Source organism: Mustelus asterias, chromosome 16 (genome assembly GCF_964213995.1).
Source record: "Mustelus asterias chromosome 16, sMusAst1.hap1.1, whole genome shotgun sequence".
NCBI lineage: Eukaryota > Metazoa > Chordata > Chondrichthyes > Carcharhiniformes > Triakidae > Mustelus > Mustelus asterias.
The window spans coordinates 51,694,169-51,720,079 of NC_135816.1; the positions used below are offsets into that span (position 1 = coordinate 51,694,169).

Consider the following 25,911-nt stretch of genomic DNA (forward strand, 5'->3'; position numbering starts at 1 on the left):
ATATTGATGTTAGTTAATATACAAAAGTCTGAGAGCATGTACCAGCTTCTTTTCTGCTGCCATCAGACTTATGAATGGACCTACCTTACATTAAGCTGATCTTTCTCTTCACCCTATCTGTAACTGCAATACTATATTCTGTACCCTTGCCTTTCCTTCTCCCCTATGTACTCAATGTTTTGTCTGCATAGTGCGCAAGAAATAATACTTTTCACTGTATCCCAATACATCTGACAATAATAAATCAAATATATTTGGAAAATAAAAAGTCACCTCTAAACTAGTTTTCTCAACATGGTTGAAATAACCAGAACTCACTCTATCCTCAAGTTTATTTGATGCACTCTCTCAGCTCCTGGAACCAACACACTCCTACCTTGTTTTGAATGATTGGAGCCTCAAAGTCTCTAATCCAAAATTGGCAGATGGGTCAACAAGATATAGCGCAGGACTCACCCTCGGAATGATTGAGAGGCGTGCAAGTCTTGCCAGTCCAACTTCTTTATAAAACAACGTGTGCTCACTATCCAGTCTAGATCAGCCTATGGTAAGGTTTCAATTCGCATTTACACTCTCACTTTAAATATGTTATACGGAGACACAATGTGTGTTTTTTTTTGTTTATCAATTTTGGTTAACTATTCCAATAGTAAGAAAAATAGCCACTGAAGCCAGGGAACCTGTGGATGTGGTGTATCTGGATTTCCATAAAGTATTCAAAAGGTGCCACACAAAAGGCTGCTGCATAAAATATAGGTGCACGGCATAATGAGTAATGTATTAGCATGGATAGAGGATTGGTTAACTAACAGAAAGCAAAGAGTGGGGATAAATGGGTGTTTATCTGGTTGGCGATCATTAACTAATGGTGCGCCTCAGGGATCAGTGTTGGGACCGCAATTCTTTACAATTACATAGATGATTTGGAGTTGGGGGCCAAGTGTAGTGTGTCAAAGTTCGCAGATGACACTAAGAGGAGTTGTAGAGCAAAGTGTGCAGAAGACATTGAAAGTCTGCAGACGGATATTGATAGTTTAAGTGAATGGGCAAGAGTCTGACAGTTGCAGTACAATGTTGGTAAATGTGAGGTCATCCATTTTGGTAGAAATAACAACAAAATGAACTATTATTTAAATGGTAAAAAATTGCAGCATGCTGCTGTGCAGAGGGACCTGGGTGTCCTTGTGCATGAATCATAAAAAGTTGGTTTGCAGGTGCAGCAGGTAATTAAGGCGGTAAATGGAATTCTGTCCTTTGTTGCTAGAGGGATGGAGTTTAAAAACAGGGAGTTTTTGTTGCTGCTGTATAAGGTGCTGGTGAGGCCACACCTGGAGTACTGTGTACAGTTTAGGTCTCCTTACTTGTGAAAGAATGTACTGGCACTGGAGGGGGTGCGGAGGAGATTCACTAAGTTGATTCTGGAGTTGAGGGTTGGCTGATGAGGAGAGACTGAGTAAATTGGAACTATACTCATTGGAATTGAGAAGACTGAGGGGGCATATTATAGAATATAATATAAAATTATGAAGGGGATAAAATAGAAACAGGGAGGTTGTTTCCACTGGTGGGTAAAATGAGAACTAGGGGGCATAGGCTCAAATTAAGGGGTAGCAGATTTAGGACTGAGTTGAGGAGGAACTTCTTCACCCAAAGGGTTGTGAATCTGTGGAATCAGTTGAGGCTACCTTGTTGAATGTTTTTAAGGCAAGGATAGATACATTTTTGAAGAGTAAAGGAATTAAGGGTTATGGTGAGCAGGCGGGTAAGTGGAGATGAGTCCACAAAAACATCAGCCATGATCTTATAGAATGATGGAGCAGGCTCAAAGGGCCAGATGGCCTACTCCTGCTCCTAGTTCTTATGTTCTTCGTTCTTACATTGTAAGAAAAAATTGAAAGAGAAAAAAAATATCCTTCACCATTCTTTCTCATCAGGATAATCCAATTAAATTAAATTAGCTGTTTGGAATTCCTTTGTGTGCAGCTCAGCAAGAGTTACCTTAAGCTATCTTTATTGCTCTGGATGGTAGAAATCAGGCAAACCCCTGGTTGCTAGCCAGTGATCTTAGTGGCAAATGTGTCGACATCAGATGAAGCCATTGTCAGGTTTGGCTGTAATGTACTCCACATTCGCATACAATGATAGCATTCACTATCCAGATTCACATGAAAAGAGGGCCACTAAAAGGAGATGCAGAAAGGCAACCAGGGGAATCCTATACTAACCTGAGTCATCACACATTCAATAGTCCTGGGATGCAACCAGAAAAATAATTTGCATCTCGATAGTATGAGCTTATAGTTTTCCAAGGTGCTTCTATCAATGAAGTGTCGTCATGGTCATTACAAAATATGGCAACCAATTACATACAGTAAGATCCCACAAACAGCAATGAGACAAATTACTGAATAATCTTTCATTTTAAGGTAGGCAATAAATCTTAGAGGACATCAGGAGGACTCTTTTGCTCTTCCTCAAAGGGCATGATAGCAATATTTTATAACTCTGCCAGAGAGGACAGATAGAGCGCATTGTTTCAATGTCTCCCTGGAAGACAGCACATCGAACAGTGCAGTATTCTCTCAGTAGTGCACTGAAGTGTCAGCTGAGTTCCTAGACTGGGGCTTGAACCCATGACCTTCTACCTCACAGGTGACATGCTAGTGTTTAGCCAAAGCTGACGGAGAATTCAATTCAAAAAGAATAAAATTCACTTCAAGCTAATTTGATCCACAAATACAAAATATTCCATGAGCCAGTTGTCACTAATTTACTAAAGAGACCGAACTGTTGGTGCAGGACGCAACACCAACATTCAACTGGAAAAATGTCCTCAAAGTTGACGATGTAAATGCAGCTGAGATCTTGGAGAAAATGTGAAAATAAAACACCACCTACGTCCCAAACATCTCAATTATTTCCAGATTTTCCAACAGTTGTAATTTCAAAAAGTCTTTTCTGCTTTACCATTTAAAAAAAACCTTTTGTAACTTAATAGCATCCAATAGGGTATAGAAAACAATCCACTTGGAGAGAAAAGAATTGATCAAATAAGCCATAAAATCTAATTATGCACAGAAAGATACTGTATTTCTGTATCTTGATACTGCACACAGTTTATTGTACTGTATTGCACTCACTATTTCATGGATTTTAATCTTCTATTACAGCTGCAATGGAGTGACAGAGTTCTGATGAAACACAAGTCACATTTGTGTGAGACTATGGCCAATCAGTTATATTGTAATCAACACTACCATCTCGGTGATATTTTATGGTATATAACATGCTTGTTTGTTGATTAACAGCCACAAATGTGATTTATGACAGAAAACACTGAGGACCGACAGCTTTTACCTCATCATTCAGGGATTTGGTAGCTTGCCATGAATATTATTGATAGTCCTTTCTTTGTCTATTGAGGTGAAGCAGTAATGTAGAACTGCAGGACTGTTTTATACATAAACTACAGGGAGGAAAAGATAATGGATAGTTGTATCACTGCTGGAGCTCAGGGAGTCCAACTGAATCAACTCCGTATAAAAATAAATTGCAATAGCTCCTTATAAATTATGTGTTCAAATCATCCTGTGGCCGCACTCCTCCCTACCCCTGTAACGTCCTCCAGCCTTAAACCCTCAAATGTCGGGGTGTGCCTCAAATCTGGCTTGAAGTGGGTAACCTCCACTTCTTTTACTCAATCATTGGTGGCCATATCATCAGCTGCTTTGATCCCAAGCTCTGAAACTCCCTTCCTGAACTCCAAAGATGTGCGGATTAGGTTGATTGACCATGCTAAATCTCCCCTCAGTGTCCTGGGATGCGTAGGTTAGAGGGATTAACAGGGTAAGCATGTGGGGTTCCGAGGATAGGGCCTGGGTGGGATTGCTGTCGGTGTAGATTCGATGGGCTGAATGGCCTCCTTCTGCACTGTAGGATTCTATGATTCTAAACCTCTAACTCTCCTCCCTTACCCTCCTTGGGATGTTCCATATCTTTTGGACCAAACTTTTGGTCATCTGTTAGAAATTAGGTTTGGATGTCAATTAAGGTCCACCCAGCGTGTAACACATCTGCCAGTTGGGTCTCTGTGTAGGTGGGGCTGGAACACATTGAATGCTGCGTGCCCTTGAAACGAGAGGAGGCAGCTCCGTGAAGGCTGCCAGGAGTTTTCAGGGAGGCTGAAGGTGCTGTGGGGCTGAAAACCAAAGATTATATTGCTGTCCAGAGCAGTCATCAGCATCAGGAGGCCAAAAAAGATGGGAGGACAAGTTGGGTGGGCTAAAGGCCCCTGTTTCTCAGATGAGTGCCTACCTGTGCTGGTGCAGGAGGGTGCCCAGCAACAGGAAGAGAAGGCCGTCCCATCTGACTACGGTGACCTGGATCAAGTTGGCTGCCGAGCTCAGTGGGCACGAGGTTGTGTGCCACACCTAGCTGCAAAGTCACAACACGTTCGACAATCTTCTACAGTCAGCAAGGGTAATGGCGTCTTTGACACTCCTCCTACCTTGGCCTCCTTGTTGGCTCTGCACCAACTAAGCCCATGCCTCTCCTCTCACAGGTCTCTCCCTGGGACGCTGCCTGTGTTCACCTTGCCTCCTCTTCCTCATCAGAGGATGTCCCACCAGCTGAGCAGAGGATCCCCATTGGAGCAGATGCAGAGGACCAGTGCCGTGCAAATGATGGATCACTGTGCTCCAATCCTGAGGAAAACCTACCAGGGAAGTCCTGAAATGCTGAAAGTTACACTTCAAATGCTAAACAATAACTAGAAAACTTAAGCTAAATTCTATAATCGCACAGCTACAAACTCCATCACAGAGAAACTGCCACTGCTCTGGAGGCCCTTTCTCCTGCTCTTGGATGAGGAAATATAAAAACATAATGGGTGCCCATCCATTTTGCCTGTGCAATGAGCAGAAATCGCACGGACAGTGTGGAATCCCTGTCGATTGGACTTTTAATGCCCTTAAAAGCTCCTTTGATAGTTGGGGGGCATGCATCCAATTTCTGCACATGCCCATCTGTCTCGAAATCATGAGCATGCACAATGACATGAGGAAAACACTCAGGCAATTTTACACATTTCCAGCCACTTAAAATTCTGACCTAGAATCATGATATTTAGCTTGGAATAAAGGAAAGTTCATTTGTTAGTCACAAGTAGGCTTACATTAACACTCCAATGAAGTTACTGTGAAAATCCCCTAGTCGCCAAACTCCGGCGCCTGTTCGGGCACACTGAGGGAAAATTTAGCATGGCCAATGCACCCAACCAGCACGTCTTTCGGAATGTGGGAGGAATCCGGAGCACCCAGAGCAAACCCACGCAGACACGGGGAGAAGGTGCAGACTCCACAAAGATAGTGACCCAAGCCGGATCCCTGGCACTGTGAGGCAGCAGTGCTAACCACTGTGCCACCATGCCGCCCCAGTACAGGGTCAGTCTGATTATATAGGCTGTGTTTTACTAGAAACAAGTAAATATGTATTTTGACACATGACAATTGCCTAAGTGCAGAGGAATCAAAAATACAGGAGACGCACATGGCAGGAAATACCTCTGCAAAATGGAAAAGTAACTGGGTAGATTTCTAAATAAACGGATAGATTAAAAAGATGTGTTTGAATTGCCTTCTTGAAGCCAGGGTAAGGGACATCACGAAGAGGGTTCAAAGCATTGTGTGGCAGCAAGGGAAAGAGCAAGAATTTATGATCCAACTCACAGCGAACAACAGAGGGAGGAAGTAGGTTGAGGGCCTGCAAAGAATTGGGGAGGAAACTGAAAAACAGGAACTCAAAAGGTTGTAATCCCTGGATTACTTGCCATGCTACATGTAAGGGAGACTACAGATAGGAAAATATGTAGACTCATGCATGGCCAAAGATATAGTGCATGAAGGAGAGCTTCAAATATCCAGGGATATTGGAACCAGTTCCGGGACAGGATGAATCTGCTCAAAATGGACGGGTTGCATCTGAACAGAGCTGGGGCCAATACCTTTGCAGAGAGGTTAACTAGTGCTGTAAAAAAGGGTTTAAACCTAGATGGAATATTAAACAGTTGCAATAAAGGCATACAGAAGACTGGGAGAAATGGTCAAAAATCAGAAATCATATCCAATTAGATGAATTACAGAAATTATAAAGTCTAAGTTAGTCTTGGAGTGCATTTGCGTAAATGCATGAAGGAAGATTATTAAGACTGGCAAGCTGCAAGCGTAAATAGGTAAGTGGGAATGTTTGTAGCGTCGATAACTGGGATCTGGGTTAAAAAAAATGGGAGCGTGGGATGCTTAAACTTTATTATACAATGTCAGAAAGATAAAACTTACAGTGTCTATCTTGTATTCTTAACATTCAGGGTAAGTACGATGTAACATGGATTAACGTGAATATAATTTAGTATGTATTAGCAAGGCAATTGTAGTCAAACAAACTACATTACGTGATAAATGGCAAATGTGAGCAAAGGACTGCACCTCTAACAGTGCAGCACCCCCTCAATACAGTACTGGAGTGTCAGCTTGATTTTTGTGTTTAAGTCCTGGAGTGGGACTTGAACCCACAATCTTGAGGTTTTTGGGACATAACATGAGGTAAAAATAAAGGCAGTACTAGAAAGGCTTGCAGTATTTAAAGGGGATAAGTTGCTCAGTCTCGACTGCTTGCACCTTAGGTTTTAGGGAAATAAGGGGAGAAAGTCCAGAGGTACTGGCCACAATCTTCCATTTCCTCTTTAGATACAGGGTTGGTGTCACAAGACTGAAGAGATTACAGATGTTACAGCCCTGTTCAAAAAAGCAGAACTGTATAAACTGAGTAATTACAGAGGAGTCGGTTTATCATCAGTGGTGGAAATGCATTTAGAACCATTGATTCAGGAGAAAATTAACTTTCTAACGCGTTTTTGATGGGTTAACAGAGAGAGTGATGAAGGCAGTGAAACTGATGTTGTATATCTCTACTTCCAAAAGGTGTTTGATAAAGTTCTACATGTAAGGCTTATTAGCAAATTTGAACCCAAGGGATAAAAGGGCAATAGCCACATGGATGGGCTGGGTAGAAAAGAGATAGTTGTGGAGAATCACTGTTTTTCAGTTGGTATGGAGATAATACAATCACATTCCCCAGGGTCCAGTATTAGGACCACTGTTGATTTTAATAAAGACTTGAGGATACAGGGCAAAATTTCAAAATTTGCAGATGACGTCAAACTTGGAAGTTTAGTATTCAGTGAAGAAAACAGTAATAGACTTCAAGAGCATGTAGGCAGTTGTGTGGTGATACATTTTGGTAGGAAGAATGAGGAGGAGCCACATATACAATAAGTTGTACAATTTTAAAAGGAGATGCAAGGACAGAGAGACCTGCATTGATCACAAATCTTTGAAGGTGGCAGAATAGACCAACAAAGCAGTTAATGCAGGCCTTTACTTTGCTTCTATTTCAGTTAATATGGAACCCTGTGCTTCATACAATGGGAGGTATAGAGTACAAAAGCCAGGAAGTTATTCAAAATTTATATAAACATTAGTCTGGCCACAGCTGGAATATTCAGCCCAATTCAGTGCAGCCCACTTTCGGAAGAATGTGAAGACAAGGCAAAGGGCACAGAACAGATTTATTGGAATTGTAAGGGATTACAGTCATGTGAATAGGATGGAGAAACTGAGGTTGTTCTCCTTAGATTAGAGATAAGGATTGCATTCAAAAAAGTATTCAAAGTCATGAAGGGTTTAGTTTGAATAAATAAAGAAAAACTTGTTCCAGTGTCTGAAGAGTTGACGAGATTTTAAAAGGAAAAACCTTTTTTTTGCGCAACAAGTGGTTCCGATTTGGAATATACTGCCTGATAGGGCGGTGGCTGTCAATTTAACGGTAGCTTTAAAAAGAAAATTGGAGAAATACCTGAGGAGAAAAAATCTGCATAGAGGGACACGGGGAGAGAGCAATGGAGTGGGACTAACTAATGGACTGATCATCAAAAGAGTGAGTGGAAACTTAATTTTAAGTTTATTAGTGTCACAAGGAGGCTTACATTAACACTGCAAAGAAGTTACTGTGAAATCCCTTAGTTGCCACACTCCGGTGCCTGTTTGAGCACACTGAGGGAGAATTTAGCATGGCCAATAAATTGTCTTTCTGACTGTGGGAGGAAACCGGACCACCCGGTGGAAACCCACGCAGACAAGGGGAGAATGTGCAGAGACCTCACAGACAGTGAGCCAAGCCAGGGATTGAATCTGGGTCCCTGGCACTGTGAGGCAGGATAGATCAAATGGCCTCCTTCTGTTCTGTTCTATGTGCACTATCCACTTTCCAGAGGCTGTCTGATTGCCACTTTCAAGGATCGTTCGTATAATTTTTAAAGAGTCATGGTGTAGCACACTCGATTTGCCTGGGAGGCCATTGTATTCATCACTGCATCATTGTGATTCCCTACAATCCAAAAGGTGATGTGGCTTTCTCCTGTTAATGAAAGCAATCTGGAAGGGGGCAACATCAACTAGCCAGAGGTGCACTGCATTGTTTTTTTCCCCTATCACCTCATAGTTTCTCCCATGCCTTAAAGGCCAAAACACACTACCTTAAAGCAATATTAAATGATAACAAATGGTTGCTTTGAGGTTAATTCCATGTCTGCTGATCTCAGGAATATTATAGTTCATTGTGGATGATTAATGGGGGGAGGGGGGGGCGGGGGTGGCGGTGGAATAAAAGCAGCCAGAGTTCCCTGCCAATCTTGATCAAGATCTAGCAACATCTGCAGGAATGTACACCAATCTAGATATCTGGCAAGAATACGATCAAACTCAAATGTGGTGTGCCCATATTCAAAAAGCCTATCAGCATTGAGGTGACACACGAAGAAAGGCTACTGAAGTGAAGTGTCAGTAGCCGATTCCTATGGAATTATAATCTAATCATCAATAGTGCCTCAGGGAAAGAAACTGAAAGGATTAAAAAGTATCCTCTGGAAAAACAGAACGCTCTTTATTTATTTCTCTGGCAAGTGTAGCAATTCCCATTTGCCAACCTGGGCTGCATCTTTGTGGGGAGCAGTGATCAGAGAAGCCAGAAAGCCAGCTGCCTGTGATGTTCTTGGCCACAGAATGTATATGATGCCAGGGTATTGGAAGAGTGCAGAAATTTAACACCCTGACAAATGCAGGTCTGCGCTATCTCAAGCTGCTTTCACGTTGGCCTGAGACGGTGTGTCTCTTTCAACCAACTGCAACTCTAATGTAAACTTGTCAGATTGTGGAGATTGGCTAAGCTTTTTTAGTTTTCCTTTTATTTTCTGTGGCTCAGCTGCAGACAGGAACCAGAGTCCATGGTGAGATGGAAAGAACGCACAGAGCTTCCTCAAACTAAAATACATAAACAGCATGGAAAATGTAGCAGAACCCCCGCTTGTGGACAACTGATTACCTGATGGTTCACTCAAAGGCTAACCAGTCATTTCTGTTTTAAACAATATGATAAGAAAGTAATCTAGTTTGGAGGAGTATTCGAGACAGCAGAATTGCTCAACATCTGACACGATGCAAGTCAGGCTCTGGGTCAGTTTAAGGTTTAAGATGTTTTGTTTCATATGTGGGGTTGTCAGCTCTGGCTTTGATTACATAACATTCTGAGCACTGACATTTGTAAATCAATGTGTTGCATTTCCTCAAATTGCATGTGGGGTCCATGTAGTTGAGCATCTTTGTTGGTAGTTTCATGCCAACAGCTATTATTCAAGAATGTCCAAGAAACAGGAGGCCATCCACGAGCAAGCGAAGAGGCCAAGCCAAGCGTGGGGAAGGGGGTAACCAGAAGTGATGGCGAGCTTCGCAGATGGGAACCGGAGGCTAAAGACCATAAACTCTATATGAACACAGTTTTAAAGCTGCAGTCAGAAATCGTATTCAGCATTTCCTCACTCAGTTACGACCGGTTTTGTTTTTCTTCTAGTTTTAATCCTCCTAATTCGCGTTGCGCTCACAATTCAGAATTCTTTGCCCTTAACACCATTAATGGCATTAAGAGGTTTCCCTTATTTCAGGTTTTTAAGAAGGAAGATGATCATAAAAAGACACTAGCCAAGTCAAGCTGCAGTGTCCAAAAGATTCTAACCCCGCACAGGTGGGACCCAAGTGAGATTTTAACAGCAGCAGCCAAATATGAGGGCACCACCTTGACCTGCCTTTGAGAGCTGACAGCCTAATCAGAGGGCAGACAATCCAGCAGCAAAACCAAGAGAGGTGACACGTGCATGGTGAGCCACACTCAAAGCCAGGAAAGTCCCATGTCGGGGCCAGTGAGCAAACCCCAGCGATTAGAGGAGTAAACACTCCCAAGATGGTACGAAGACATAGGAGCGGTCATTGCCGCTCAAGGGCTCCTCTATTAGCCATGGGACGCCATAAAGGAAGCTCACTGCACCCCACCTCTCCACCACAACGCCCACCCCACCAAGGATTTTGAGAGAGAGGCTGTACCAGTTTACCCTGCAGTTTCTGCACATGGCAAGGGCCAATCCTAATGTCAGTAAAATTCCAATGGCGGTAGGAAATTGCCATTAATTAGTCAATTAATGATTAGCCATCCAGCGGCTGTCAGCAGGCAGTGGCATCGCAGATGTTCCCACTGTTGAGAACAATGTGGTGGAATTTGTGGCTGCAAAGCTTGTATTTTTTTGAGTTGCACATGAACTGAAAAGGGAAACCAAAAACGTGAACTAAGAAAGGAAACTGGCCTTGCCAGTTTCTAAGGAAACTAAAATTAGAAAGTATGCTGGGGACAGCTCGCAAGGAATCGTCATGCTCCGGTGCCATCTTAAGTCCTGTCCTCCAAACCTATGAAAGGACACAGCACCCTCCAAGCTCAGTAATAGATGAGGATTCCAGTGGGGCAGTACAGGGAGGCTAGATCTAGTGGAGACAAACATACAGTTGTTGTCTCTTTTTTCTTACTTGAAGGTCAAATTAGTGGATCTACACCATCCAGAATGAGTTGAGGAGGTTCTGCAGACGTGTTTTCTTTTTGCTGAAGACCGTACCTCTGAAGCTTGAGTTGGTTGTGCATGGATGTTGGCTAAGGATCAGGTTACATCCTGGAAGGAGAGGAGCTGAAATTCTTTGCCAGATAGGCGATGTTTCAAAGGAATTTGTGACCTACTTTGATGACCAAAATGCTCAGTGGACTGCTGAGCCAACATGTAATGTAAAATTTATAGTTAAAATAGACCACAATTTGCCTGTTAATTCATGTTTAATTACAGTTGAATTTTTATTCTGAAGAATAGGTAATTAACTAATTTAGTATTTAGTGGTTGCATTCTTTGACTCTTTGATAATGAAATATTTTTTCTCTTTTAATCTGTGGAATCCTGTGGCTTCATTCTTTTAGCAAATAACTGGAATTTCAGATTTTGTCTATTTTTTAAAAATTGTCCAAGATCATGGGAAGATAGTGGACTCCCACCTAGTGCCTTCCACCAATTTATGAGACCTCCTGGCTCCCAACCAGTTTCCAGAGGCCTGTTAAAATTCAGCCTGTGACCAGGAAGGTTGATTTCAAGAGCAGGAGCAAAGGTAAAAGTCTATAAAGGCCTAGCAAATCGTTATGCTGGTCTGTTGTTCAAAAGCATTCCCAAACACAATGCATCTTGGTCTACATGGTTCCATGTTCCTTTGTTCTGCATGAAAAAGATACGTCAGCAATTCTAGAGTGGCAAGATGTCCCTAACCATACTGGTTAGCAGAACTGTGCCCAGTAGCCCTGCATATTGTTGCTTCACAAGATCTCGGTCAGCACATCACAAAAAACAGTGTTTTACTAATATGCATGACAGGGTTGAAAAAGCTAGTGGTTTGTTGCAGTCTCAAGCTTACCCCCACGTCCTTCCTGTAACATATACTTATTGAGATAGTGCTGTGCAGTCTTTTCAAACACCTCATGCATCATCACCTCCAAATTCAGTAACTATTAAGTAGGTGTTTGGAGTCGGACAGAGAGAGAACATTTCCCCTTTTCTTCATGCTCCGCCTCTTTTCTTTCGGCCCACATCTAACCCTGTTGCCCCCTGGTTGTGCTGTCACTTTCCTGTAGCTCACCTTTAGAGGTAGAGTTTCCTTTTCATTTATATTTGCTTATCTTGGGTTAATGCTTCACAGCATAGGCTAAGATAGCGTTTGAACATTTTTAAAAGGTTTTATTTCAGCATTCTCCTTTATTTGTCCCCATGCTTCCATTTTACACACAAAAAATTTCCACTCTCACCATCAGTCCTCACCCTACATTCGGCCATTTCTATACCATGGGTCAAATAATTAACCCATTAGCACTATTGAGCTGTGAAAATAAGCAGGAAATACAAGGTGGGGATGGGTTGGTATAGTGCAACGTACAGCAAAGAACAAAGTCCTCCTTCTGATCCCAGACACTGTTATTTCGAACTGTGGGTTAAATAAGCATTGACTTGGGTGAGCAGTCGGTAGGTTAATGAAGGTGAGTGAACTGTTTAAACAATATACGGAAACTGCGTTTTACAGGCCAGTATTGAGAACTGAATCGATACTTCTGTAAATTAGTGCATGTGAAACCATTAATCAAACATGCCCCAGTATCAGTGGAATTTGAGACAAAGCTTTCATGAGGATAAATTTTGTTTTTTTAAAATAAATATGTTCCACCAATAACCATTAGACATACTGTGATCACAAAAGCCTCAACTGGGTTGAACTGTTATCGCTAAGCAACTGTGGAACGCTGTTCACAGATAACCGCTAGAATATGTTATTAAACTGTACAAACACGAGGGCAACATTTAAATGTTAACCAGTACACAAGCTTAAATGCCAACACATGATGTCATGTATTACAAAACAATCTGGATAAATATTAATCAATATAAATGCTTACACACATCAAAAAGAAAACAAAGCACATGATAACAGAGAATGCAACTCAATGGTTTTCTAGAGGTGTAGCCAATGTGTCAATGTACAGTCAAGAGTGATGCCAAGATATGGTGATGTTGGGTTGTAGGTATGCAGTCAGCCACAGAACTGTACATGAAATTCTTCCCTTGCCTTCGAGTTATTCAAATAGAAGGCTGAAATGGCAGTCTTGACTGCATTTGGTCAAAGTCTCCACATTCTGAAATAGGTTTCCAGAGAGCATGCTTTCAGTGAGTATTTTCTCAATGTCCTGAAGTTCTTTAACCTGGAGAGTCAGGACCAACGTGTTAATGAACACAGAGAGCCGTGACTTTGTGGGACGAAGGGCATTGGTAAATATGTTGAAGAGGCTCGACGTGAGGACTGATCCCTGTGGGAGCCCGTTTCGGAGGATATACGTGGGTGGCTGACTTGCTCTTCAAGGTGCATAGGAAAGTGTTCCTTGCTGATCACGGATTTTCATGCAGCAGATGATTTTGGAATATTTCAACAGCATGCCTGCCTGTCACACTGTCATGGACGCAAGATAAAAGAACAAAGACAATTTCTGTCTTCAGGCCTTTCTGGAAACTTGCCTCAATGTGGGAGGTCAGTGTCAGGACCTGCTCAGAGCAGTTGCAGCCTGCTTGTTGAGGAGAGTTACTGCTGCTTCTAGGATGGGACACAACCTATTTAGCAGGAAACACTCAGGACTTTACATATGTTATTGAGAGCAAGGTGGTGGAGCGGTAACTACACTGGCCCTGCCCCTTAAGTGGTTTTCCTACCTCAGCAACAGGCACCACCTTGGATCGACACCAGATGTTTGGAATGGCAGTTGAGCTATGGATCAAGGTGCTGTCTCACTTAAAGTTTATTTATTAGCGTCACAAGTAGGCTTACATCAACACTGCAATGAAGTTACTATGAAAATCCCCTAGTCGCCACACTCCGGTGCCTGTTCGGGTACAATGAGGGAGAATGTAGCATGACCATGCACCTAACCAGCACATCTTTCGGACTGTGGGAGGAAACCCACATAGACATGGGGAGAACATGCAGACTCCCCGCAGCTAGTGACCTAAGCCGAGAGTCAAACCTGGGTCCCTAGCGCTGTGACGCATCAGTGCTAACCACTGTGCCACCCCATTCCTCTTGCATGTAAAGGCTAGAGAAGTCTGTCTTCCCTGAGACACTCTCAAGAGACTGCGACAGTGCTGCGCTTTACTGTTTGTTTTTTCTTCCCTGCTGACTGAAATCTTTGAGCTTATAATGAGCTTTGAACAGTTTCAATGTTGTTTCTAGGCCACTGGTCCAGTTGTTACTTCCAGGAGACATAGGAGTTTCCACACCTTTACGTTTGGGTGCATGAAGTCAATGTTATCTGCTATTTCCCCCGCTATCTTAGAGGCTTTCTTCATCAAGGGACTCAGGAATGCTGTTGCCACATTGGGGTCTCCATTTTCCCAGGAAGTATCATTCACTTTCTGAGGTCCAACAGGGTATGAAAGTTATTCTGAAACCCTGTTGTTGAGTCTGCTGTACAATCACATACATTTTTATAATATCAAGTGGCCCCATAGGGTCTTAGGTCACTTGTTTTAAAGTTTGCCTTCACAAACTTGTCATATCATCTCTTATAGAAGTGACCTTAGTTCTGTTATCTTACCTTCATGCCATTATTAACACCTTTAGTTCTTAACATTGCCAATAACACTTCCTTTGTCTTATGCCCTTAACATCTTTTTCCAATCTTTCATAGCTCAAGCCTATCACTGATCTTCTATTTTGCCGCACTGACTCCACCCCATCTTAAACACTGCAAAATCCATCACATTTCTCCCTCTCTAACTCTGAAGAAGTGGTAGGGACTTGAAACGTTAACTTTATTTACCTCTTCACAGATGCTGCCAGACCTGCTGAATGTTTCCAGTATTTTCTGTTTTTATTTCAGACTTCCAGTCCACAAGATTTTGCTTTTAACATGTACGTTTTTAAATTCTGCATATCACAACCGATCAGATAACCAAAAGGAAAATAAAGGCCAAATTAAGATTTACATTCATCTTTACTGTAAGCTTTTCTTTTGACAAGACATCACCACTATTTCTGAGGAATTTACAATACACATGTATAGATATTGGAACTTGAAGCAACTAAGCTTTTAGTAAGCCAGAATTGCGTGATGACGGTGTCCCTTTTTGGGACATTTTAACTGAGGTCAGAATAAAACCTGTGTTGCAGATGTTTAGCAGTAAATGAAGGTCTAACAAAGCTTTTCTTTTCAACTTGCAGAACAATAGTGCTATGGATCTCATGATGTGGAAATGCCGGCGTTGGACTGGGGTAAACACAGTAAGAAGTCTAACAACACCAGGTTAAAGTCCAACAGGTTTATTTGGTAGCAAACGCCACTAGCTTTCAGAGCACTGCTCCTTCGTCAGATGGAGTGGAAATCTGCTCTCAAACAGTTTGAGAGCAGATTTCCACTCCATCTGACGAAAGAGCAGCGCTCCAAAAGCTAGAGGCGTTTGCTACCAAATAAACCTGTTGGACTTTAACCTGGTGTTGTTAGACTCCTTGCTATGGATCTCAACAGAGGGAGGTTATGGCCTAGTGGTAATATCGTTCGACTATTAATCCAGAAACTCAGCTAATGTTCTGGGGGACCTGGGTTTGAATCCTGCCACGACAGATGTGGAATTTGGATTGAATTTTTAAAAATCTGGAATTAAGAATCTACTGATGACCATGAAACCATTGTCGATTGTCGGAAAAACCCATCCAGTTCACTAATGTCCTTTAGGGAAGGAGATCTGCACACTTTAACCAATCTGGCCTACATGTGACTCCAGAGCCACAGTAATGTGGTTGACTCTCAACTGCCCTTCAAGGGCAACTAGGGATGGGCAATAAATGCTGGCCAGCCAGCGATGCCCATGTCCCATGAATGAATAAAAAGAAGCCTTCATTTATGCTGATGGACACAGAAAGTGAAATGCAGAGGAAAGGGGGAATAAAACTCAAAATTAAGAAATTGGAATTGTGGAGCTAAAAAAAAAGAGGTAGGTAAAACTCTGAGTAAGTAGAGAGAGAGTTTGAACACTAAAATTTCAAATACGAAACCTCACAGAATAAACAATTCTCCATTTCACCATTATCACATTTCCTGGTCTGAAACAGAAACAACAAGGTCGAAGCATCAATCATTTCCAATCCCATCACATCACATACTATGTCAAAGCACTGCATAGATCTCAGGCTTTTTAGACATATGATCTCATGATTAGAGTTCCCCCACTTACACTGTATCAAACAGTATCGTACGATTGCTATGCTGCTGACTCCATTTCGCAACCACAGTTACTTTTTTTTTAAAAACAGAATCAACAGGGAAATGTCATCTGAGGTAATCAAACAGCTGTTGAATGTGGAAATAAAACCTCCTTACACATACATTATTTATCCCACCAGCAATTATAACCTTGCAGTCAAACTCAGCAATCAACCATTACGGGGGAAGTTCCTCGACTCATTAGTGCTCAATCCTGAATCATAGAATCATAAAATCCCTACAGTGCAGAAAGAGGCCATTCAGCCCATCGAGCCTGCATTGACAACAATCCCACCCAGGCCCTATTTCCGTAACCCCACACATTTACCCTGCTAATCCCCCTGACACTACGGTCAATTTAGCATGACCAATCAACTGAACCCACACATCTTTGGACTGTGGGAGGAAACCGGAGCACTCGGAGGAAACCCACGTAAACACAGGGAGAATATGCAAACACCACACAGACAGTGACCCGAGGCCGGTATTGAATCCGGATCCCAGACGCTGTGAAGCAGCAGTGCTAAATAAAGTATTTGTGAACTTATCAAACTCTGGTCCTTTGGCATTGCCAGGAAGGTACTATTTAGACTATAATGTGCATTGGAAGGAGGAGGTATCTGGTAGAGCAGGAGGAGGAGTATTTCCAAGTAAGGATGAAACTACTTCTATAAGAGATGATATGACAAGAGGTCATACCAGGCAGGGTAGAGTCAATGATCAGGGTGGCTGATGAGGTTAAACCAAGACATCACCTGATGAAATTTTTCACGCCATCTTGGCCTTTGGGCTAAGATCAAACATCAGACCAAGCCCAGGATGGGGTGAAAATCCTCATCTTGGATTGTTTGCCCCTTTCGTGGGAACCAATTTGAGTTTTTTTTGGATGGAAATTTTTTTTTTAAAGAAATATGACAAGAGGTGAGAGGCAGCAGAGAATCCTTGGGTAGAGTTAATAGAAAAGGTTTGAGATTGGAGTGACAGTCATGTATAGGCAGCAATTGTGAAGCGGCAGAATGTGGATTAAGGTAGACAAGCATGTCATGAAGACAATCATTTAAAATGGAGAGTTTTAACTTCAAGGTAGATTTGAGCAAGCTTATTTCAGAAAGGTAGTGTGTTCAGGATAATTTTCTGGAACAATATGTCCGAGAACCAATAATGGAGCAGACCAAATTAAATGTAATAATTTTTAACAAGTTACATTTAGTAACGGCATGAACATTTATCCGTTAGTGACAATAATGTGGTTGAGTTCAATGTTGTGTTTGAAAGGCAGAAAGGCAAAAGCTATACCAAGATTTCAGACTTGGGCAAGGTACACATCTGCAGGATCACACTGCCCTTGGTTAGTTCTTTTCATGGGATGTGGGCATCAGTGGCAAGGCGATTTGGTGTTTATCCCTAATTGCCCTTGAACTGAGTGGCTTGTTAAGCCATTTCAGAGGGCAGTTAAGAGTTAACCACATTGCTGTGGCTCTGGAGTCACATGTAGGCCCGACCAGGTAAGGATGGCAGATTTCCTTCCCTAAAGGACATTAGTGAACCAGATGGGTTTTTAACATTGATGATAGTTTCATTAGTGAGGCTAGCTTTCAATTTTATTAACTGAAGAAAAATTCCACAAGTAAAATGGTGGGATTTGAACCCCTGTTCCCTGGGAATTAGCCTGGATTGCTAATCTAATGACTTTAGATCAACTATAAAAATTCATTGGAAGTATTCAAAAAACAATTTATATTGTTCTGTTGTGTTTATCATGTACTGCTTTTCTGTTTGCATATATATAGTCCTGTGTTTAGCTTCACCAGTTTAGTACCTCATTTCAATTGTACCTGGTACAGCTCCTGGCCTGCTTGCTTGCACTCCCCATTGAGCCACATTGGACTCCTGGACCTCTTCCTCTACATCCTTCAATCAACATCACAAAATCAGATCATTTGGTCATTATCACATTGCTGTTTGTGGGAGCTTGCTGTGGACAAATTGGCTGTCACATTTCCTACTTTACAACAGTGGCAACATTTCAAAAATACTTCATTGGCTGTTGAACATTTTGAGACATCCAACGGTTGTGGAAAATGCTTTGAGAAATCCTGATCATGAAAAATGCAATATAATTGCAAGTGATTCTTAGTAAAACAGGAATCCAGGTAGTGGAAAGGGTGGAGTTCTCCACTGATTGGAGTCATACCTAGCACAAAGGTAGATGATTGTGGTTATTGGAGATGACTCATCTCAACCCGAAGATATTGCTGCCCATGTTTCTCAGAGTAGTGTTTGAGGCCCAACCAGTTTCAGCTGCTTTACCAATGATCAACCTTCTCTCAAAGGTCAAAAGTGGGGATGTTTTCTCATGCTTGCACAGCTCAGTATCATTCTTCACTCCCTCGATGCTGAAACCTCTGTGCTTACATGAACCAAGACCTGGGTAACATGCAGCCAAGTGATTATCTCCAACAAGAGAAAGTACAATCACCTTTTCTTGGCATTCAATGACATCACCATTGTCAAGTTCCCTATCATGAACATCCTGGGTCTCGCCATCCATCTCAGTTGGATTAGCCATAGACATACAGTAGGTATAAGAACAGGTCAGAATTTGGGTATTCTGTGCCTCACCTCCTGACTCTCCAAAGCCTGTCCACCATTGACAACTCAGGTGTGCGATGGAATTCTCCGCTTGCCTAAATGAGTGCAGCTCCAACAACACTCAGGAAGATTAACACCAGCTAGGACAAAGAAACACATTTGTTTTGCACCCTATCCATCACCTTCAGCATTCACTCCCTCAGCCATGGCCGCAGTGTGTGCCATCCAGAAGATGCACTGCTGCACCCAGCTCATCAAGGCTCCTTCGAAAGCGCCTTCCAAACCTGCAACCACAAGAGAGCTCAAGCTCCTCTCAAAGTCACACATCTCACTGACATGGAAATTTGTCGCTGTTCCTTCACTGTCGCTCAAAGGCCACTCTAATAACTTTACAAGAATGTCTTCACCAAACACACGACTGCAGTCCGGGAAGACAGCTCACTGCCACTATCTCAAGGGAAATTACGGATGGGCAATAAATCTGATTTTGCCAGATCGACTTTTTTTCCGATGAATGAATAAGAAAAGAGCTGTTAACATCGATCATTGCACTAATGCCACAAAGTAAATTGCAGACAAACTATCTGCCAGATCTGCCTTTAGGGCCTAAAAAAATATGGACCTTTTGGGAGTAAGACATGGAAAGAAAACTAGCAGTATGTGTTACTGTACCTGGCAGGAAAGGAATATAGCGCTGCTTGGGGTCTTTTTGGCCTCCTTCCACTGGGAATGTATCCAACAGCTGCATCTGTGGGACACAATGAGTAATATTAGAGAAAGTACCTCCGAATAGTCAAATCTAAAACATTTTGAATAAATGGGAAATCTATTTACTTAAAATATTTTTGTAGTTTTTCTACACGAACCACAAGAATTTGCTCGCACTGCAACATGAGCAGATGTGCTGTTTAAGTAATTTTCTTTGCTGTAACTAGAACTTTCAATGGATCTGGCGATGATTTCATTCATTTTACAGTCTACACCATTAATGCATTGCAGATTGCTACTTCGATCCATATTTTCATTCAGCCAAAACATCAGATACAGAATTCCTTCAATATAAACCGAGGTTTATATTGATCATTTTTAATCAAACCACAGAGAGTGAAATATTTGATGAAATATATATACATCCATAGAAATTTTGGGACTGTAAAGTCAGTTCAACACTCAGAGTTACACTGAAGATAGTCACTGCAGATAAATCATTCAGAAGCAGCGAGACAGTGACAAAAAAGATATTAGGCCAACAAAATGAATATAACATTTTAATTTCCACTGCCTGATGGAAACTGAATAGAGCTAGATGCAAAATAAAATAGCTCTATTTGCCACTCAATTCCTGCCCCAAAGCTAGTTTAAATCTGCTAGCTTCCAGCAGCTCAGGTGCCTACCTGACTCAGACAGGAGTCCCATTAACATATATATGAATCAGAGCCCTGTGATATAACATGGACCCGAATGGCATTCTCACACTGCAATGGGTGAGGCGTCTGCTATGTATAGTCCATTCTGTAAATTCTACCAAGAACAAAGCAGTGGTATTAAAAGGTGAGCTTTGACCTTGAAACAACAGGCCTCTCCCCTCCGCTGCCCAATCCCCGCCCTGCAATTTCCAAAATGGTGGTGGTTGGCCCCAGGACACCCAATCTTCAACTTGGGAGTTGACCAGCAGCCAGGCAAAGGGTTGTAAATGCGGACATCCAGTTAATAATCGGTGAGGCCTGCCAGAGGCTCCTGGGCTGCTGCCTGTGATTCCACTGGCTTCTGGCCCAGCAGTTAAAATCTCTCTTGGAATATAGAAGTAGAAAAAAAAAAGCAGAAAACTGAAGACAGCGGGGAGAATCTGAAGATAGGAAGAAACAAAATAAAACCTGGAAAGATAAAAGAACACAAAATTGAAAAGCGAAATGGAAGGGGGAAAAAAATTAACAGCTTACACTAACTGGTGAGATTAAAAAGAGCACCATCTTCCTCATGCTGGGGTTATTCATTCAGGCCTCTTATTTATCTTTGTTCCTGACTTCCTATAAATGCAGCTCCAATAAAGTTTTTTATTTCAACAGAGTAGTTCCAATGGGCTTAGTGGGTATAAAAAATTAGAAGGAGGATTAAAATTTGCCCATTACCAACTTACACTCTTAGCTTAACATTTAACCCCTCTACTTTCAAAGATACGCTTCAAAAAGTACCTTGAAATTGGACAGAAACTACACGTTAGGCTCAGCCAAGTAGTTTGCAGACAAAACAATAGGGTGAATTTAGGTTTAGAAAAGTTGCGATGGAACTCCTAAAAGTGGAGTTGGATGCCAGACGCCAGGAACGTTCAGCCACCATAAGCTCTGCGCACTTACCATGCACTAGTTACAAAAGTTGTCTTCATTTGAGGAAAGGACAATCCCATGACTGTTCACAGCAGTCCCAAAATATGCTACTGGATCCTTTAAAGGTTTAAATGAATCTTTAGAACTGAATGCTACTTTTTACCATTATCACTAATGGTTTCTGTTGAAACAAGAGGATAATTGTGTGGATCCGCTATTCCGTTGCATGACCACACAGTAAAATGGGTCTACATCCAAAAAGCCTGCAGCGACAAAATAATGAGAGGCCAATAGTGAAAAACCTATTCCAAATAAAATAAGAGCATCTGCTTAAAGTACTGCCGGTGTTTCTAATTATCAGATGCATGGACACGTGTGGAGTGTTGACTGACAATTTAGGGCAGTGTTCGACAGCTGATGTCTGGTTTATAGTGAAGACTTTCACATTTACTTTCTAGTCACACATTTCAATATCTGGCAAAGATTTGGAACATTGCACAAACACAGTCTCACAAACCAGGAAGTGCAATTACATACATCATTTCCAATAATGATATGCAAAAAAAATCTGGTCAATTTTGCATTTGTTTAACATTGCAAATTTAAAGAATCCGTTAAAAATAAAACCCGACCTTTTGCCGAGTTTCACTTATTCTAATTTTACTTCTTTAACTGGTGTTCCCACAAACTCAGAGACAGATGGGCTCAAGATCAAGACTGTCTACTTCTTGTTGGTCAAAACTTATGGGAACTGGGAATGTGTTATCAAGAACTTGCAGTGTTGGCAATTTTATGTTCCTTTCTTTTAATATTGCTGGAATAAACATGCAAAGCAATATTATTTTTCCTGTCACATGAATAGTACATTAAATAAGTTTCACCATCAGGACTGCTTTTGAGAATCAGTCACGAAGATGGGTTAGCACTGTTGCCTCACAGCGCCAGGGACCTCAATTCCGGCCTCGGTTCACTGTCTGTGTGGAGTTTGCACATTCTCCCCGTGTCTGCGTGGATTTCCGCCGGGTGCTCCGGTTTCCTCCCACAGTCCAAAGATGTGCGGGTTAGGTGGATTGGCTGTGGTAAATTGACCCTTAGAGTCAGGGGATTAGCAGAGTTATGGGAATAGGGCCTGGGTGGTCGGTGCAGACTCGATGGGCCAAATGGCCTTCTTCTGCACTGTAGGAGTCTATGATTCTATGAATTGATTAATAAATCCATTGATCTAATTAATTTCACTTTTCTTTTGGCTTTTTTGAGGATTTCTCTTTTACTGTTACCTGATCTTTTGAATTTTAGCTGGGTAACTACTCAGGAGATATTACCATGCCTGGCCGTACAGAGGAAAAAAATAAAATACAGACTGATGAAATAATACCATTACTGTTACACTTATCCAGATGATCATTTCTGCTGCTATTAACTCAGCTTGTTTAAACCATCAGGTTTACATCCTCTCAGTCTAAACCCCAGGGGTGCCATCACTCAACTCAACCTACACTAAGATCATTCATGAGTTTTGTTTTCAAATGAGGAATTGATGACGATACTCCCTATGAAATTATCAAAAGGCACATGCTAAAGTTACTTAAATCCCAATACCAGTCTAACAGTTTTGGTTTTATACAAAAACAAAGCTCAATAGACAGATGTACTAAATGATATGATCCTGGACTGCACTTAACAGAATGTCAGGTTTCAATCCTCATTCTTTGCTGAGTTAGCTTTCTCAGTTTGAGCAACAGAATGCTTGTAACCTTTTATTTCAGTGCCTTCGTCAAGGCATTTGATATCTGTACTTCACCAATTTGTGGAACTCGCTGCCCCATAGCACGGTGGATTCTGAATCATAGAATCCCTTCAGTGCAGAAGAAGGCATTCGGCCCATTAAGCCTGCACTCACAAAAATCCCACCCAGGCCCTTTTCCCGTAACCCCATATATTTACCCTGCTAGTCCCCCTGACACGAAGGGGTAATTTAGCATGGCCAATCAACCTAACCCGCACATCTTTGGACTGTGGGAGGAAACCAGAGCACCCGGAGGAAACCCACGCAAACACAGGAAGAACATGCAAACTCCACACAGACAGTGACCCGAAGCCGCAATCGAACCCGGGTCGCTGCCCCTGTGAGGCAGCAGTACTAACCACTGTGCCACCATGCCGCCAGTCGTTAAATGGCTTCAAGAGGAAGGTAGATATATTTCTAATTTTAAAAAAGGGATAAGGGAATATGGAGAACAGGTGGGGAGGTGGATTTGAGACCAGGGAGAGATCAACCATGATCTGATTGAATGGCAGAGCAGGTTTGAAGAGCTGAATTTGCCTCCTTCTGCTTCTAATTTCTATGTAATTCCTAATGCCTTACTGCGGAACTAGCATAATTTGCCCACAAATAGAGAAATCTATGCACGCTACACACTTAAAAATGTGCTAAATTACACTCGTATATGCTGCTGAAACTCCTTATACCAAAGGGCAACTTATACACTAGTATGTCTCATCGTAACACAAGTTTGGAGTGAAATGCCTCACTAATCTAATGTACTGGAAGATAGCCATGTTGCAAATCCTTCGATTTAAAGAAAGCCTTCAGTAAAGTGTTGGATGAAAAGCTACTGTGTAAAATCTCATCATGTGGGTTTTGTGATCTACACTAGATAGGAAATAGGTTATAATCTGGTAGCTAGAGCAACAACTTCAACGGAAGCATCTCTGCAAGAGGCCAAGCTTTAAGTGGACTCTGCAGAGCTGGGTGTGGGGGATCATCGATATTCTTCATTTCAACAAATTATATGGATAATGAAATTAATGGAACTATTCACCAGTTTATTGATAATGTAAAAAGAATTAGGAATGTACATGAATAAACAAAATGTGGGTCAAATTTAGGCAACGGTCTGTTTTAGGCCCATTACACAACACATGCCCTTTAATGTGAATAACTGCAGTGTTAAATATTAGGGTCTGCAAAAGAATAAAAATGATCATCCAATGCAGAGGTATCCATTAGCTGTCACCAAGAAGGAAGCAGTCCTGAAGCCTTAAGAAATTGACAAGCTTTCAAGATAGTCAGTCCCTTTGTAAAGGGGTTGGAGGGGGATGGTTGAAATATTTTGGTCCTAATTATTTCCACGTGTTTGTGAAATGCTAGCTAGGGTCTGTCCTTCACCTCAATAACCCCCATTGTGGCAGCCCCCTATGCTGCACCCATAACACCAGCTTTAAGTAGAAGACCAAACCTCTTGCAACCCCAGCTAATGTAGCAGTGTCAATGACAAAGGTTCTCAGCTGAAGATTCCAGTATTATAATGGAATCAACAGTCCAAGTTGTCAGGTTGCGAGGAATACTGATACTCTCAAGTTTCTTTTGGAGTTTATTTAGATGGCCAGACTGGAGTTTCCCAGACCTAGCCATGAATTAGCTGCATCTTTTTCACGTTCCCCCAAAGATAGTTGGTCGTTGAAGTGTGTGGCGTTTGGCTTGTTGTGTCAGATGGTGTTACCTGCACCTTTTATCTCTAGGGCAGCTAGTTATGAGGGATGTAATAAAAATTAAATGTAAATTTTGCCCTGGAAATAATGGTTCGGGTCAATAGTTCTCTAATGCACTCTTTCGTTTCCCAGACATTATGGCCATGATTTTACCAGTTCACCCCGCCTATGGATGGACAGAGCGAGCCGGTAAGATCACGCGAGAGCCAAGAAATCAGGATCATGCCCAATTTCTCGGCTCTCACGATCTTACCAGCACCGGATTATTGGCTCGGTCAGCCTCTTGTCCATTTCCATGTGTTTAGCAAGCCCGGCACTCAATTGTCCGGGGTCACTTACCTTTTGTGGCCTCACCGGGAGAGGTTCTCTCCAGCAAGGAAAACATCTGCTCCCCATGAATGGGGGAACAGTCATGTTGCCCTCGCTGGTAGAACTGGAGGCTATTAAGGCGGCGCCCCCCCCCCCCCCGAGGAGATTGAGGGCAAGTAGGGGGGTGCCCATTGGTACCGTGGCAATGCCCACCAGGACCTGATGGGATGGTGTGACGACACTGCGCACTCTGCAGCTGCGACCGGTGGAGGTTGGTGGGGGGGACACTCGGCATATGATTGGTGGAGAGAGAGGGGAGGCGCGATCGGTCTGGGCAGCAGGGGCTATATTTTCAGGCAGTGTGGGACTCACGATCGGCCGCGGCCCCCTGCGATTGTGGGGGGGGTGCGTTTGGGGGGGCTGAGTTGAGCCTTGCTGCAGCAGCAGAGGCCTGACAAATCGTTCTCTCTGTCAACCCTCTGCTGCCTGATCTGGCTGGCGAATTAAGCCCCTCCCACTACCTCCAGCAGCTGAAAACCGTTTAGCCAATTTTTCCAAGAACTACGTGTATAAGATTGGGAGTGAAAACTCAACCCAAAAAAAAACTCTCCCATTTTGACGCTAGTTGGACACTTAGAGTTTTTCTTGTAAAATCTTTCCCTCTGTGCCTGGAGACTGCTGCTAGACCCTGCAAAGCAAGTCTTTGGGGCTGTGCTTATATGGTCAAAAGATCATTGGAAATATAATTTTAGGCTTAGAAATCATGGGTCCTGGTGTAATCTCAATAAAGAATTTTTAAAAAAAAATAATGTTCCCTCACTGAAAAACCTGGATATCTTATGAACGATACCTTTATAAAAATCACTGCACTCCCATCATTCATAAAATATATTGTAATATAACTTAAAGTGCATGGCAAAGCAAATCAATG

General features: G+C 42.2%; 1 protein-coding gene across 3 annotated transcripts in view; it reads right to left on the reverse strand.

Moving 5' to 3' along the window:
* The window catches only part of sh3pxd2b (SH3 and PX domains 2B), a 273,651-nt gene that overhangs the window by 176,641 nt on the left and 71,099 nt on the right, over nt 1-25,911 (reverse strand). For 2 of the 3 annotated variants that reach the window (XM_078231114.1, XM_078231115.1), the window contains exon 3: nt 19,528-19,603. In XM_078231114.1, coding sequence (XP_078087240.1) covers nt 19,528-19,603 — 76 coding nt within the window. Of the gene's footprint in view, nt 1-19,527; nt 19,604-25,911 lie in introns of those variants that run through there. The other variant, XM_078231116.1, reaches the window with a different exon arrangement.